This window comes from Sander lucioperca, chromosome 1, assembly GCF_008315115.2.
Source record: "Sander lucioperca isolate FBNREF2018 chromosome 1, SLUC_FBN_1.2, whole genome shotgun sequence".
Classification (NCBI taxonomy): Eukaryota; Metazoa; Chordata; class Actinopteri; order Perciformes; family Percidae; genus Sander; species Sander lucioperca.
The window spans coordinates 46,657,597-46,674,119 of record NC_050173.1 but is presented as its reverse complement, the minus strand read 5'-3'; the positions used below and the strand labels follow the sequence as shown (position 1 = coordinate 46,674,119).

The window sequence follows — 16,523 nt, the reverse complement described above, 5'->3', positions numbered from 1 at the left end:
TAGACTTCAAACACCAAAATACTAGAAACAAGAACAAGATTCCAAAGATGTTTTTTCCAGTGCCCTTAAAATGATTTCCTTCACTCCTTATCTGACTTCTTTTGCTCTGTTACGTCAGCTTCTTCCTCTCCTACGTCCCTCCTCCTCCTCTTCCTTTTTCTCCACCCCTCCTCGCCTCTTTCTCTGTCCTCCTCTTCCTCTCCTAATCATTTCCTTTAACCTTTCCTCTTGTTACTCAACCTGACACAAATCTAGTTTACACCCTTCCCCATGTTTCTCCTGCCCTTCCTCCCCCCCTTCCTTCCTTTCATCCTTCCTTTCATCCTTCCTTCTCTTATCTCTGCCTCTCCAGCTCCTTCTCTTTCCATCTTTCTCTCTCTCCAGGTGACCGTTGAGTTGATACAAGGGCTGTAAATCAGCAGGCTGGAAAGAGCTTTAGTGTGTGTGTGTGTGTGTGTGTGTGTGTGTGTGTGTGTGTGTGTGTGTGTGTGTGTGTGTGTGTGTGTGTGTGTGTGTGTGTGTGTGTGTGTGTGTGTGTGTGTGTGAGTGTGTGTGAGTGTGTGTTGGGGAGTGGATTATCCAGGTTCCAGGACTCGGCGATCACTGGCAGCCGAGCGGAAAGCTTTAATGAGAAGTCGCTGTTTACTGAGGACAGAGTGGGACACACACACACACACACACACACACACACACACACACACACACACACACACACACCATAGAGACTTATATAGACTCACAAAGATGAAAAAACACACTATAATACATGTGCACACACACTGTGATACACACTACTACTCGTAAACACACACACACACACACACACACACACACACACACTAACCAGTGCAGTAATGGGATTTGGAAGGTTTTCTCTATAAACCAGTCCGTCCTCTGTCTCCTCATTAACTGTCCAGAACTGAACACACACACACACACACACACACACACACACACACACACACTGCTGGCTCTACAGACTTCTGGGCTCACTAATTATTTGGAAGCTCTGTATCTTTGTCTTTTTTGTTTGTTTGTTTGTGTGTCTGTTCGTGTAAGTGTACATGTAGGGATATGTGTGTGTGTGTGTGTGTGTGTGTGTGTTTGTGCTGGCATGCTGCTAACAGCCACAGTCTGGTTGTGTTTTGGATGAGGGCAGCAGAAGACACTTTGCAGCCCAAACGGCAGCGGAAATATGATCTGATATAATTTGGTTTATTTTTTATTTTTTTTAACTTCAATTCAGATTCATTCACTCAGTTCTTTGTTGGCATTAAAGTGCAGAAACATTGTTGCGAAAGGGCGACATGATTAATCGTCATAATACAATTTACAAGGACGCAGAATCACCGATGAGCATGAGACGAGAGACGGCAGAGCCAGCAGTTTTTTCTGCACAATTGTTTGTATGTTTGTTTAAAGGTTTTACATTTTGTCAACAGGAAAATGATTTCACTGTGCATAGGTCATAGTGTCATAGTATACAGTATGCCTGCCGTCCTCCTAGTTACTATCGAGAAAGAGGAACAGAGGGGGATCCTTCTAAAGTGCAAACTTAAAAATGAAAATGACCCTAAAATATAGGAGGTCAGGGACTCATGTGTTTGGGGTAAAACGCATTCTCAAGAACGGGTTTGTATGATATTGCACGAAAACTTGTGCACAACAATTCATACGATTCCCATGAAATTACGTGTCAGTTAATTAGAAGTTTAGCAGCTTTACAGTTACATTTAGCCGAGAAAAAGTGACTGTGAGCCAGGAATGAATACGATTTACAGGCTGCCAAAAACGGAAATCAAATTTGTAGTTTAGTTTTGGGCGATAAACTTCTTCATCACCGAAATGTGGAAATGTGAGAAAACCCACTTCCTGCCAGGAGGAATATTGGCCTCAGCAGAGGAGGAAGTACATTTGTGTGTATCGCCGCCGCCCTCTCCGCTCACACACAGTGCTCTCTGGGTGGCCATGTCTCTTTATGTGGTCCATTCTCTACAGCCGGTTGGAGCTCAGCGAGCCTGTGTGGGGTTAATAAACTCTCTGTGCTGGGTTGTTTTCAGACTCTCAGTGTGAAAACGGCCGAGCACAGTCAGTGTTTGAGTTTCCACCAGAGGTGGGAGGACTCGAGACGCACGACTTGACTTGAGTCCGACTCAAGTCAGCCAATTTAAGGACTTGAGACATGCTTGACTTATGTTGATAAATGACTTGACTTTGACTTGGTATTCAAGACTTGAGACTTGACTTTGACTTGAGACAGATCTAATTGAAAGGACCTGACTTTTTATTATTGTAATAGCCAGGCTGTATTCTTTTTTTTAAGGTATTGAAATTAAAAGGCAAGCCTGCAATGGTCAGTGGTGGTTAGACGAAGAAACCACCTCTGCCTATCATGGGCCAGTCTCCGCGGAGCTAAGCTAGCTTGATGTTAACCTAGCACCTTAATTGGACATATGTCTCTGTAAAGAAGTTTTTGCTGCAACAGTTTCGTTGCAATATTGAAAATAAAACAAGACTTTTCATGACGACAAATGTCTTTTTAAACTGATTATGAATGTAAAAACTGGGGTAGATCTAAGAATTGTGTATGACTTGTGGCTTGTGACTTGCTTGACCTATAGCAAGGACTCGACTTGACTTCCTTGATTCTCACCACAGTGACTTGAGACTTGCGTGTGACTTACTCCCACCTCTGGTTTCCACACTGTTCATTTCTCATCACAAACACTTTGATTATTATTTTATTATATTTACAGCATGTAAATAACGGTCACTTCATTTCCACACAGTTCAATCTTTTACGGGGCATGTTTTTATTTCAACGCATTCTCATGAATGGGTTGGTATGATATCGAACGAAAACTTAAAGCTTTAGTGCGTAACTTTTTGATATTAATGAACGTTACATCAAAGAATTTCTAATATGGGAAGAAGTTCCACGTCTCTCGTTACTTCCGGCTTCTGAACTGGTTGCAGTTCCACCAGAGTTCCATATAGGGGGCGCTCACAGGCCAGTGCAGAATGAATGGGACTCTATGGAGCTATACCCCTCAAAATCAACTTTTCTCAGGATATAATTTTTTGTCTAGTAATTTGAATGTTGCATTTGAAAGGGGAGGCTAAGAAAATACACACTGCTGGGTGTTAGATTTTTTTAAAGTGGCTTTTTTGTTCTAAAAAGCCTTTTAAAATGTCATTGACGTCATACACATATACGGCCAGAGATTATGCTTTACGGCAAGATCTGAGTCGCTTCCTTTGTTCTCTCGAGGCATCGACAACACAGCTGACAGGTTAGGCTCTCCCTGTCAATACACGTGCTAGAAAGAGGTTTGCTAATGTTTTAAAGACCACGCCGAAATATTCACTCTGGCATTCTGGTTCTGCTTCGGATGCCGTCAAGCGGGATCTCCGATCGTAATCAGTCCTTCACTGACCAATCAGCATTCATTAGCAGAATGCTAGCGTGTTATGGGCAACAACGACTCAACCTGTAACAAATCGAAAGGGCTCGTTCATTCAACTTTTGACCTATAATCCATGTTGAACTTGCAAAAACTACAATCAAATCTGAGATTTCTCAACGACAATCAGGCGAAAGAGACAAATTTAGCCGTCTAGCTCCATAGAGTCCCATTCATTTTGCACTGGACCGTGATCACCCCCAGTGGAACTCTGGTGGAACTGCAACCAAAGTAGGTACAATGGGGCTTAATAGGGAGTGGAACGGCTTTCCGTAGACGGGCTTTGGTTACATTCAAGCCGTTGCCAAATGAGTTGCTACAAAGCTAGTTAAGACTATCAGCTCCACACAACTCTCTCTGGATTTCTCAGTATGACTATGTTCAGAAGATCGTGGCGTCCGGCGACTTTCATGCGCAGAAGCTCGAGTGAAGATAATGACCTCTTCTGAAGAGTCCATCATGTTTTTTTTTTATCCTCCGTGTCCTCCTTGGCTACTAGCAACTGCTAGTGGTCGTGGAGGGGTGGTGCGCGATCACGGAAGGCTTGTATCATGTCAACGCGCCAACAGTTTTGTTGTCGTTACTTAGAATTCCTCACGGGGGAGACAGAAACTACGCACTATAGATTTAAGCACAGCTATTCGTATGATATCGTACAAAATTACGGTGGCTGCCGGGCAGTGACGTGACTGTTAATTTTAGCGGTCTTTACAGTTGAGTATAGCCGAGAAAAGGTGACTGTGAGCTGGGTACAGAGCGCCGTGAGGTGACGGTCCCTTATGCAACTGTTACAGTTGAGTTTAGCCGACAAAAGGTGAGCGTCATGCAGCCACGACAGTTACGTTTAGACTCCAAAACGACTAGTTGAGATTGGAAAAAAGATTGTGGTTTGGATAAAAACACCGGCCCCCTTACGGAGTAAAGACACTTTTGACGACGTTTTTGTCACTTTTCTTGAAGGTTTGGAGGCTTTTTCCAACATTTGTTGCTTTTCTATATCCTGTTTCGTAGCCTAAAGGCTCTGACACACAGAGCTGATAATCGGCCGTCTGACAGTCTGGCGAGGTCGGTGACTCGAGTCTGTTCGGTGTGTTCCGTGCCGTCGTCTGTCCGAGGGGCCGTCGGCCTTCATTTTGGCCGATTTGACCTGTATAATCAGCGGGGCGGGCACTGCCGGCAGTCAGACTCAAATGACCCATCTGATTGGTAGAGAGCTAACCCGGAAATGGGGAGCGGGATGAGTGTGACTAGAGTCTCTCAAAATGATCTGATCTGAAATGAAGACAGATTCAGCAACTGCACGGCCTATTTCTCACTTAAAATGTTTTCAGAAACACGTTTCGGTGAACTATTTTACTACAATATGAGATCGTATTCTGAACAAGCCGCCATGACAGTCTGGCTTTTAATTTCCGGAGAAACAAGACCCATGTGACGAGTTTGTCCAATCAGCTGCCGGTTTTCATTTTTGGGCGACAATACAGATTAGCGCCGCCTGCTGTTATGGAGACGCATTACGTCTCGTCTCTTCGGTGTGTTCCGAGGCAATTTTGTGACCAACTCGGGGAGACTGATCAGTCACACTGCCTTTTCTGCCAACGGTCGGCCGTCTGGTTGGTGTGTAAGCAGCTTAAGTGTTCTCAAACACTTCATCATTCTGAAACCAGAACACAACACATGTTGAGGATAATTTTGACTCCTGCTTCCTGAAGAGAGGCAGAAACTGTCTGATGTTTCTATTTTTAACTTCTATAACATAGGGTAGGGTTGCTCCATTTATTTCCCGGTCCAGTCAGAGAGACTGAGGGGAAACAAAATAAAGACATTTTTTAAACCCTAAAAGATTGGGGACTTTTCAGAAAACATTCAGGACGGGAACCCCAAAAGCGCCCGCTCCGCCCCTGTTACTAGCGTCTTTGATAAACCAAATCTAGCGTTAGGAACAGCAACATCTCACCGCCGGCCGGTCGGACTGACTGCTAGTTTGGGTGGTGTCATTTTCCTTAGTCTGTGGTCCAACAGGTAAATTAGCTGTAAATGTTAAGTGTTGACATATTTTAGATGGAGATGAGAGTTTATCCAGTTATTCCTCTCCCCTATGCGCTGTTAAATTGTATGTATGAGAAGCAGGAGTTCTATACCCAGAAGTTATTGTAAACATAGTGATTGGGTCTACTGTCGAAATATGGCTTATGGAGACACAAACACATGCAACCACGCACTGCTGAATGCAGGCAGTCACAGTCGGTGCCACACGATTCATAACTTGTGTTTGTGTTTCTGCACCGATGACCTTGTCGCACACAAACATACAGAAAGATGGATGACTGCTCCTTCACATACTCACATTTTATCTGTTTCTGCATGTACAGACATGAATGTGCTCATGTGTTGTGGTCTCTCTCTCTCTCTGCCTCCCTCTCTCTCCTGTCCAGAGAGTTGGATGGTGATTAGCGTTGGGATTCTGGGACTCTGGCCTCAGTTTTCATTAACAGCCATAAACACAGTTCTGCTGCACCACTGAGACCGACCGCAGGCTGTGTGTGTGTGTGTGTGTGTGTGTGTGTGTGTGTGTGTGTGTGTGTGTGTGTGTGTGTCTACATCTGGGCGAGCTTTGTTGGAGCTTTGATGACAAGAAGAAAAAGTGAGAGAGAAAGAGAGAGCAAGAGAGATATGTTGTTTATCATGGTAGTAATTAAGCCCGCAGTTCGGCTTTAATTAAAATATAACAGCACCACTAAGTATGGACTGTTCTCACACACACACACACACACACACACACTGAAAAAAACATCCATAGCGCTCTATTTACCACTAAATATAAAGGTAAAAAAGACCAAAATTTGAAACTCTTCCAGAACAATCACAGAGTGGAGTTGCACTCCGCACACACAAACACACACAGGGTCTTCAGCAGGCAGAAATATTTGCTCCCTCTGATTAGTTCATTAGTGGTTGATTTCAAACTCTAATTGGCCGGTTCACTTCATCATTACAGCGGTGTATCATCTGCGTGTGTGTGATCAGTAGCACAACAATATAAAAGACCCTTAAAGGAACAGATACAATCTCTAACAGGAATGACTTATTAACACTTGAGGCTCTTTCTGTACTTGACCAGTGCTCAGTGGGAGGGTTAGGGTGCCTCCGAGTGCAGCTGCTGTTTTGGTCCATTTAGGTGCAGCGGTGCTATGTGCAAAAGCGGCGTTTACTGTAAATCAAAAGGTGTAAATGATGAATCCTATTAGCTCGTCACAGTTCTGGTCTTGTAGTTCTGAAAACAGCGGAGCCAATCACAGAGGAGTATAACAACCAGTAGGGCTGCGTATTGGTAAGAATCTGGCGATACGATACGTATCACAATACATGGGTCACAATTCAATATATTGCAATATATTTCGATACTGTGCGTAAGGCGATATATTGTTTTTGTAAGTATAATTTTAGAAAAACTAATATTTAAAAAAAGACATGATGTGCATAAAAGTCAAAGTTTACTTTAGGTAAACATTTCAGTACACAGAAAATCAAACTGCCAGTTTGGGATTATGGTTCACAGGTTCTTAGTGAGCAAGTTTTTATATGCTAAAGTAGGCCAAAGTTCAGCCAAAGCTACATTGTTAGCTTCTAGCAAAAAGTCAGGCACTGTTAGGCCCTGTTAGGCACTGCTAGGCCCTGTTAGGCACTGCTAGGCCCTGTTAGGCCCTGCTAGGCACTGTTAGGCCCTGTTAGGCCATGCTAGGCCCTGTCAGGCACTGTTAGGCACTGTTAGGCCCTGTTAGGCCCTGCTAGGCACTGTTAGGCCCTGCTAGGCACTGTTGGGCCCTGCTAGGCCCTGTTAGGCAAGGAACTAGTGGTGCGTCTGAGCATAGCTATCTAGCGGTAGAGGGTTTAAACACAACATAAACGTGAACCACTGTCTTACATGAATATTATGCACGTAAACTAAAAATAAAACTAAAAAAACCATTGTTATTGCATTTTTGAAAATCAATACAGTATTGCTAAATAAAATGTGCCGATACTCGAGTGTATACATTTTTTTCTTACACCCCTAACAACCAGTAGGCGCTTTCAGAGGGGGATACCATCCCCCTTGTTAATCCCCCCCTCCTCTAATCACAGAGAGAGTGCAGGGGCAGAATATGTGAGTCTAGTATGCCTGAGTCATTGATCCTTTATCTGACCAAGATTTGTGCAAGTTAGAATCTATGGCCCTGACCCTGGCTCTGAAATATCAGTAGCTTAACTGTGTATTGATAAATCCATTGTGCTGTCCGTGGAGCTGAAGTAGACTTTTTCTCTGAGTCCCACGCTTCAGTTTCCTCTGGGATCTCCAAACTAAATTGGGGGGGGGGGGCTATTAAAAAATACAAAATCATAAGAGTCGTTTAAGGGGCGGTCTGTGGGTTCACAGGGGTTAAAGTCTGCACACACACACACACACACACACACACACACACACACACACACCAAATGACAGCAGTTCACATATATAGGCTCAGAAGTGTGTGTGCGTGCGTGTGTGCGTGTGTGTGTGTGTGTGTGTGTGTGAGAGAGATTGTGTGTGTGACCAGGTGTAGAGTTGTCACTGAAGGAGAAAATTAGTCAGAAAATGACAGCAGCGTACCTGAGTGAGCCGACACACACACACACACACACACACACACACACACACACACACACACACACACACACACACACACACAAACGTTTAGCTATTTTCCCTGCAGTGCAGCCTCAGTGACTGCATGATTTATAATTACACAGATACAGAAATATCCTGCCTTTTTTATTCTTAACGTCTTTCTCTTCATGTCTCAATCGTACGGTTACTCTCAGCTCTTTTACACACACGTCATGACCACTTCCCGCATGTGGAAACTAGTAGTAGAGCCGCAAATTATATCGATTAATCGATTAGTTGTCAACTATTAAATAAATCGGCAACTATTTTGAAAATCGATAAATCGATTTGATAATTTTTTTATGAAAAACAAAGTAAAAATAATCTCTGATTCCAGCTCCTTAAATGTGAATATGTTCTAGTTTCTTCTCTCCTCTGAGACAGTAAACTAAATATCTTTGAGTTGTGAACAAAAGACAAGACATATGAGGACGTCATGTTGGGCTTTGGGAAACACTGATCCATTTTTTTCATAAAAAAAACTAAAATACAGAAACTAAACAAGCGTCATGTATGATATCAGCACTTTATTGTAATAAAAACCTCTGAATACAAAGTACATTCACAGGCAGAGCAGCAGGTCGCTGAGCTGCTCCGTTTGACTCCTACAGCAAACCAGAGATGACTACAAATATTCAAACTCATACACCATTTTACAACTTTATATCCCATAAACATACTGTTATATTTCAGAATAAACACACTGTTGCACTTACATACAAATAGTCCAGGCTTAGATCGACGGTGACTCTGTTACTAAGCTGTCGTACTAACCAACCAGCTGAGTCCTACACAGGTTTATTTACTGGAAAATACAAGATAGAAGAGATGTGACCGACAGTTTCAGTCTTTGGAGATTTGATCGACAGGTCGATAGAGATTTTAACTGCTTAGATGACTGCGTTAACTCAGTTATAAACTGTGAACGCCATTAAAAGTTGGACAGCAGAGGAGGAAGATGGGTTATAAAAACGGAGAGCAGTTTTGGTTCAAATATGCAGTAGCAGCAGCTAGCCAGGTCGCTAGCTAGTTAGCTAAATGGCTGTATAGATAGATGGTTAGCTAGTGTACTTTAATGCTTTAATGAATCTGAACAGTCATTGCAATTAATGATCATATATTATCTCTTGTAAAGTTGCATGTAACAGTTTTAGGAGTTAAGCACAAAGACTGGAAGCAAGGGAAAACTGCTAGCCTAGCTTAATCAAAACGTGGTGTTTACATTTGATTTAGCGATGCTAGCAGGCTACAGTGAAGCTAGGCTAAGACATAAGACGGCAGAGTTAAGACAGAGCATTAACCCCTCATGTTTGTGAGCTAGGTTTGCCACTTTTGAGATGCTCCCTTCAGTCACAATACTTAAAATGTCTTTCAATGTGTTAGTTATTAATTCATCAACTATTTTGAGGGGAAGTGCTGGGTAGGGTTGTCAACTTTGTCACTATGGAATAAGCAGTGCATGCGGGTATGGTTTTGTGTAATTTAGTCTCGCATTACCAGACCTTCCTCCACAGCGCTGCGGAGGAGGGTCTGGCTAGTCCACACAGCATTCTGGGATGGGAGAGAAACGTGCTCTGGTTTATTGCTATTTCTTTAAACCAATCACAATCGTCTTGGGCGGTGCTAAGTGCCGGACGGAGCCACGGTGTCTCTGCAAAATAGCCTCAGGAAGGAACTTGTTTTGGTGGAACATGTACCTTCAAGAGTTGTTTTAGTCGTGCACCAGAAAACTCAGATTGGACAGATAGTCTAGCTAGCTGTCTGGATTTACCCTGCAGAGATCTGAGGAGCAGTTAACCATAGTCCTCACAAATCCACCGGAGGTTAGAATGCCAACACAAAGACAGAGGAAGGGGACGGACATCCGGCAGAATTTCCTGCGGCACCGGACCGATATAGACTATGCGTAAACATACAGTGTATTGTTTTAAGCCATTTGTCAAACTGATGGCTAGCTAATCTCTCTCTTTTAATTAAATATGAATAGGCCTACATAACTCTCATGCCTTGGCAACATAAGGTAGGTTTAATAATTGTTTAGTAATTTATACATTTCTGTGGAAACAAGTTGAATCAAGTCATTCTACCCTCCGTGGCTATGTGTCTTTATCTATCTATCTATCTATCTATCTATCTATCTATCTTTCTATCCTCCATGGCCGTCTGAAAATTTCCAGCGACAAAGCACAGAAGGCTTTTGTTGAGTCAACACTGACGGGCTTAACCCACGTATTTGTTTTTACTTCCCATTGTTTATTGCAGCTGCACAGTCTTTTCTTTTTTTTTTTTACAGGTTTATCCATATTTGCAGTTCAATCCGTATTTCCACATGCCAAATCGACTGAATAGCATCACATATTGCCCTAATTTTCTTTTTCGTGCGGAAGAATTGGCACATTTACTTAAATATACCGATGCGCTGTGATTTGATGATGACGCGTGTCGTCTGCTGTTGTGTCAGTCAGTGGTTAGATCCGTCATTAAACGGGACAAGGGAGGTCACGTATGGGACAAATACATTTGGCCCACTATAAGGGAACGTCCCGGCTAATAAGGGACAGTTGACAACCCTAGTGCTGGGAGTTCATGTAGTTGTTGGTTACATGAGAAGCATGTTTATGTCAGTTAGGCCATGCCTACAAGAAAAAATGCTCTGAAACCTCAAACAAAAATGAATTGTCATTAAAACACCAAATTTGAATGATGAATGGATGGAATTTTTACAGGAAATCAGACTTGGTAGATGCAATAAAGAAGCTTTATACAGCTCATAAACCCAGTAAATGAAGAAAATTGTGTTATAAGGATTCCTTAAATTTGGTTATTAAGCAATTTTGGCCAACATATGAGCTGAGGGGGACATATGACAGTTGAAGACGGAAATAAAGAGTCCACACACTAGAGAATGCTCCTGTAAACATATATGTAATTACTACCAGCTATGTTATGTTTATGGGACCATTATCTAGCGTGCAGACTCTATTTTTACATCTTTTGTCCAGCACCTTTTTTATCGTCTAGATGTGCGTGCTTTTGTGAACCTTTGTACATTGGACAGGTGATATTTCAGCGCTCTCTAGTGGACGAACAATGTATTAATACTGTAAACATATCTTTGGCATTTCTTTCTTGCAGTTAAAAGCAAATTCTGACATGTCTGTGATATGCTGCCCAGTGCCGGCTCTTTGTATTTCTTCAGTTTTGATTACGCTTAGCTAGAAGTTTCCCCCTCCTGCTTCCAGTCTTGTTGTTAAGCTATGCTAAACACGTCCTGGACGCACAGAGATGAAATTGATATTCCCATCTGACTCTGGCTTTTAACAGCAGATGATAAGATAATCTCCCAAAAATATTAGACTCCCTTAACTTTAGCTTAAATGTGTAGATCGAGTAGGGACGAATGACTGAGTTGAGACTATGGGCACCAAAAAGATTTCCTGCGACAGTTCCTGTCAGTTCCTACCAGAGTTTCTATTGGCCGGTGAGAGGATGGAGGCGGGTCGGCTGATTATCTGCCATTCACTCTGTCCTCCGAACCCTGACTGTCAATCATCAACTACAGGCACCAGGGCTACCAAGAAGAAAATAAAGAAAAAAAATGTCTGAAAAGGGCTTGAATCGCCCATAAAATGTGACACTGGGGGAAACAAAGTGGAACTACAGTTCTCACGTTGCAAAAACAGCTGAAGAAAAAGGGCAACAAGAGCAAAAAACAAAAGCGGAGAGCCAATAATCCACTGCGGTCGTGACGAGTCCACTTAGGCTTCGGTTAAATCCACACAAAAAAAGAAGAAGAACAAATCCACCTCCCGAAGAATGGCCTAGCAAAAACGTGGAGGGAAAAACAAGAGCCCAGAAGAACCAAAACACGATTAAATTCCTTGTTATTCGGGACATTTTCTCCAACAAAAATGCTTTTTCTTTCATCTTTTTTTTAAATTTTTTTGTGATTTGATTCTCCTCGACGGAAACTCGTACCAAGAATGTGCAACATGAAGTCAAAAAAAAAAATGCAGTTCACGACCACAGGCAAGGAGGGAAGAGAAGAGAAAAAAATCCTCAGAACTGCAGCAGAGAGGGAAAAAAAGCTTGAGGACTTAATCTGTTTTTCTTTTTGTAAATTGGAGGAGAAAAAAAGAAAAAAAGCTTTAGATGCTCTGTGTGTCTTTAGTTTTGTCTTAAGGCAGTCTTTTTTGTCCGGCCCCTCTCTCCGGCTCGGCGCTCGACGACGCTCCACCTACAAGAGGATAGATACGGACGTCTTACACCTCAGGTAACGCAAACGCAGAAAACACATTCCATGCAAAATGTCTCATCAATGGGCAAAAGAAGGAGAAAAAAAAAAAAAAGTCAATTAAAAAAAGGATAAAATTGAAAGCTGGCTGAAGAGAAGGGGGAAAAAAATAATGCTTAAAAAAATAAGAAGCTGATCAAAAAATGCAGGATCGGTTTGCAGAGCCACAATAACGCAAAATAAATTCTCAGATCAGATTAAAAACAATGTATAAACAATTGCACACTGTCACAGTTAAATGCAGTAGTATACTGTTAATTGTATTTGACTTAGCTCATATTAAAGATTTCTGCCGTTACTCAAGTGATAGTAGAAAATGAAATGGTCAAACTGGATACAACATTTAAAAAACACTCAGAAACACAGATTAACTACGGTATATCCACTACGATTTGGCACAACAGCAGGAAACGTAATGAAATGATAAGCCTACTTTATTAAAATTGTGTTAATTAATCTATGCATGAAACTGTTCTGTGTGAATTCAGTCTGGGCATTTTTACATTAAGTAACTCAAACTTTAAACTAATCCCCGACCCTCTAAAACAACTCTAAGACTTTAATACTAAATCTGTGTGTTGGTAATGGATGTTTTCTTTCTCTTTTATCAGTTCTGTTTTTCAGTCCTTCCTTTTTTTTGTGATTGTTGCGGGCAAAAATCCTTGATTATGCGTCACTTTTTCTTAAAAAATGCGATGGAATATGCGGGATATTTATACAATTTTATGCGATGAAGAAGCGGGAACTTGCAAAAACTGGTGGTTGTAGCCGGTTTGCAGCTTTTCGATGATGTTCACGTCGCGTAATTACGTCACTTCATAACGTTCCCATGGCAACAGGGGAAAATGGCTGCTCTTGTGTGAAGTAAACCCCGCATATTTTGCGCGGAAATCGGCAATTTATGCGGCAAAAGTGCAGCGTATTTGAAAAAATGCGCCCCCTGCATAAATATGCGGACTTTGGCTGATTATGCATTGAATTATGCGATCGCATAATCACGTTTTTCTGGAGGGACTGGTTTTTACTACATCATGGTTTTTCCTGCGGTCACCTTTTCTCGGCAAAGTTCAATTTTAAAAAAACGCTCAACTTAACTGTCATGTGACCGGCTGGCGCTGAGCATAATTTCCTAGGATATCATCTGAATTGTCGTGCATAAGTAGAAGAACCCGTTCATGGGAATGCATTGAGCCAATACTCCTGCTAAGATGCTAATACTCCTATATTATACTCCTGCTAAGATGCTAATACTCCTATATTATACTCCTGCTAAGATGCTAATACTCCTATATTATACTCCTGCTAAGATGCTAATACTCCTATATTATACTCCTGCTAAGATGCTAATACTACTATATTATACTCCTGCTAAGATGCTAATACTCCTATATTATACTCCTGCTAAGATGCTAATACTCCTATATTATACTCCTGCTAAGATGCTAATACTACTATATTATACTCCTGCTAAGATGCTAATACTCCTATATTATACTCCTGCTAAGATGCTAATACTCCTATATTATACTCCTGCTAAGATGCTAATTCTCCTATATTATACTCCTGCTAAGATGCTAATTCTCCTATATTATACTCCTGCTAAGATGCTAATAATACTATATTATACTCCTGCTAAGATGCTAATACTCCTATATTATACTCCTGCTAAGACGCTAATACTCCTACATTATACTCCTGCTAATACTACTAAAATAGTAGCCTACTCTTTATACTCAAACAGTAAAGATTATATTAATCGCAAAAATATTTAACACTGCATTTAGTCCAAATCATTTTATGCAGGTTATCCTGTGGATGGATTACTTGTTTTGTTAAATCGTAAACGTCCCGTTGATGCCAAATTGACTATAAAGTCCAGTGGGGTTGCATTGTATTGTGTTTAACCTGTTTCCTTCACAATAAACGTCCAGTAAGTTGTTTTCTAATGACCTGATTGTACTGCAACGGAGTGACTAATGCTGCACGGTGATAAAGGTGTGTTCAGGTGAATATGAAGTCCGGGCTGTCACACAAACAGAGCTACCTGCAGCTAAGCATCTGTACAGTCGCTACATCCATCAGCTGTTTGCAACTGTAACGGTCACATTTGTGCAAAAAAACTTTAAACTTTAAACTTGAACTACTCATACTGTAACATTACACTGAGTACAATCAATCTCACACACACACACACACACACACACACACACACTCACACAGACACAGAAACACACTCACACACACACAGACACAGACACACACACACACACACACACACACACACACACACACACACACACACACACACACACACACACACACACACACACACACAGACACACACTCTCACTCACACACACACACACACACACACACACAGACACACACACACACTCTCACTCACACACACACACACACACACACACACACACACACACACACACACACACTCACGCTCACACAGACACACGCACACACAGACACACACTCTCACACACACACACACACACACAGACACACACACTCACGCTCACACAGACACACTCACGCACACACACACACACACACACACACACACACACACACAGACACACACACACACAGACACACACACAGTGAGAGGTGCTGCAGTTTTCAGGGATTACAGTCCTCATCTAATCCTTTACTCAATTCCTTCCCTTCTTCCTTTCCTACTTCCCTCCGTTTTCCAACTCTTTCCTCTTCCTCCTTAGCTCACTTTGATCCTTCTACTTTCCATTCCTGGTACCTTCTACCTTTCTGTTCTCTCCTCTCCTTACAACCTGCTTCCTAACCTCCTTTAATCCTCATTTACCTCCCTTGCGTTCCACTCTCTCTTCTATTCTTTACTCCTCTAGTTTTCTCCTCTGTCTCCTCCCTCATGCCTTCTTCCTACTTCCCTCTGTTTTCCATGTCTTTCCTCTTCCTCCTTAGCTCATTTAATCCTCTCCTACGTCCTTCTTTACCTTCCTTGCTTTCCGCTCTCTCTTCTATTCTTTCCTAATTCTTCCCTGTCTCCTTTTGTAATCAAGTCTCTACTTTCCCTTTTCCCTTCCTCACCCTCCCTCCCTCCCTCCCTCTCTCCCTCCCATCGGTGGCAGCATCTGTTCATAATGAAACACACAGTTGGACGTCGTAGTCGTTTAGTGCCTCCTCCGCGCTACCTGCTCCAGAGGTTACATCCCGCCGGGCACGTTTGTTACACATCATCAGCACCTCCCCGCGACCTTCCCTCCATCCCTCCCTCCTCCTCCTCCTCCTCCAGATGTCATTGATTGGGGAAGTGGGTCACAACAGCGTTGAATCAGAGCCAGGTTACACAAGGCTCCGAGGCAGATACTGTATGTCATTTTAGCGTGGGTTAATATTGACGTGGGGTGGTGATGTTTTGAGCATTTGCAGGTTGGGATCACAGAGTCTATAGCCTGCAGACATGACAGATGCTAAAGGTGCAGAGGCTGAAGATCTTGGCCCTGAACGCCTCATGGATCTGTAAATAGGACTGCTAATTTTGGAAGAAGCAAGAAAGAAATTTGGAGTGTTTTCGTTTTGTAGCCACAATGAATTTTAAAAGTAGAAGCACAGGAAAGGTCCAAATTGTTATCAATCAAATCATGGAATTTAAGAAATAGCTTTTAAATGCAATTTTATCACTTTTGCATCGGAAATATAACGTATCTGAAAAGAGACGAGCAATGCAATGAATACAAGACAGCAGATTCACCCAAAATATTAAAAAAAAAATACATGAATATGTTTCACTATAACCTAATTTCTACAAATGTTCCCAATATTACAGACTTAAGTTTAGATCAAAATCACAGAACTGTATTTTAAATTGTCATCGAGATCCAAAACTATCTAAAGATACCAAATATGTAAAGCAGAATTTTGAGGTAAAAGCATGCACAAGACATGATAATATGTCTTTTGATGCAACAGTAAATAAAGCCGTAAATACAAGGAGTCTTTGGTCTGAATATTCTACTAAACATAATCTTCAACGGAGATTTGGCCCGAGCGGATCCATCTTTAATATAATTAATAATATCAGAGTCAC

At 41.9% G+C, this 16,523-nt stretch overlaps 1 protein-coding gene across 3 annotated transcripts in view; it reads right to left on the bottom strand.

The window, feature by feature from the left end:
• Positions 1–16,523, bottom strand: part of LOC116062401 (protocadherin-1) — a 272,977-nt gene that overhangs the window by 57,947 nt on the left and 198,507 nt on the right. Inside the window, exon 5 of one of the 3 annotated variants that reach the window (XM_036004827.1) lies at positions 10,474–12,388. The exons of the other annotated variants lie outside the window; for them this stretch is intronic. Within the exon in view, the coding sequence (XP_035860720.1) occupies positions 12,330–12,388 (59 nt within the window). The 3' untranslated portion in view covers positions 10,474–12,329. Of the gene's footprint in view, positions 1–10,473; positions 12,389–16,523 lie in introns of those variants that run through there. 3 annotated transcript variants of the gene reach the window in all.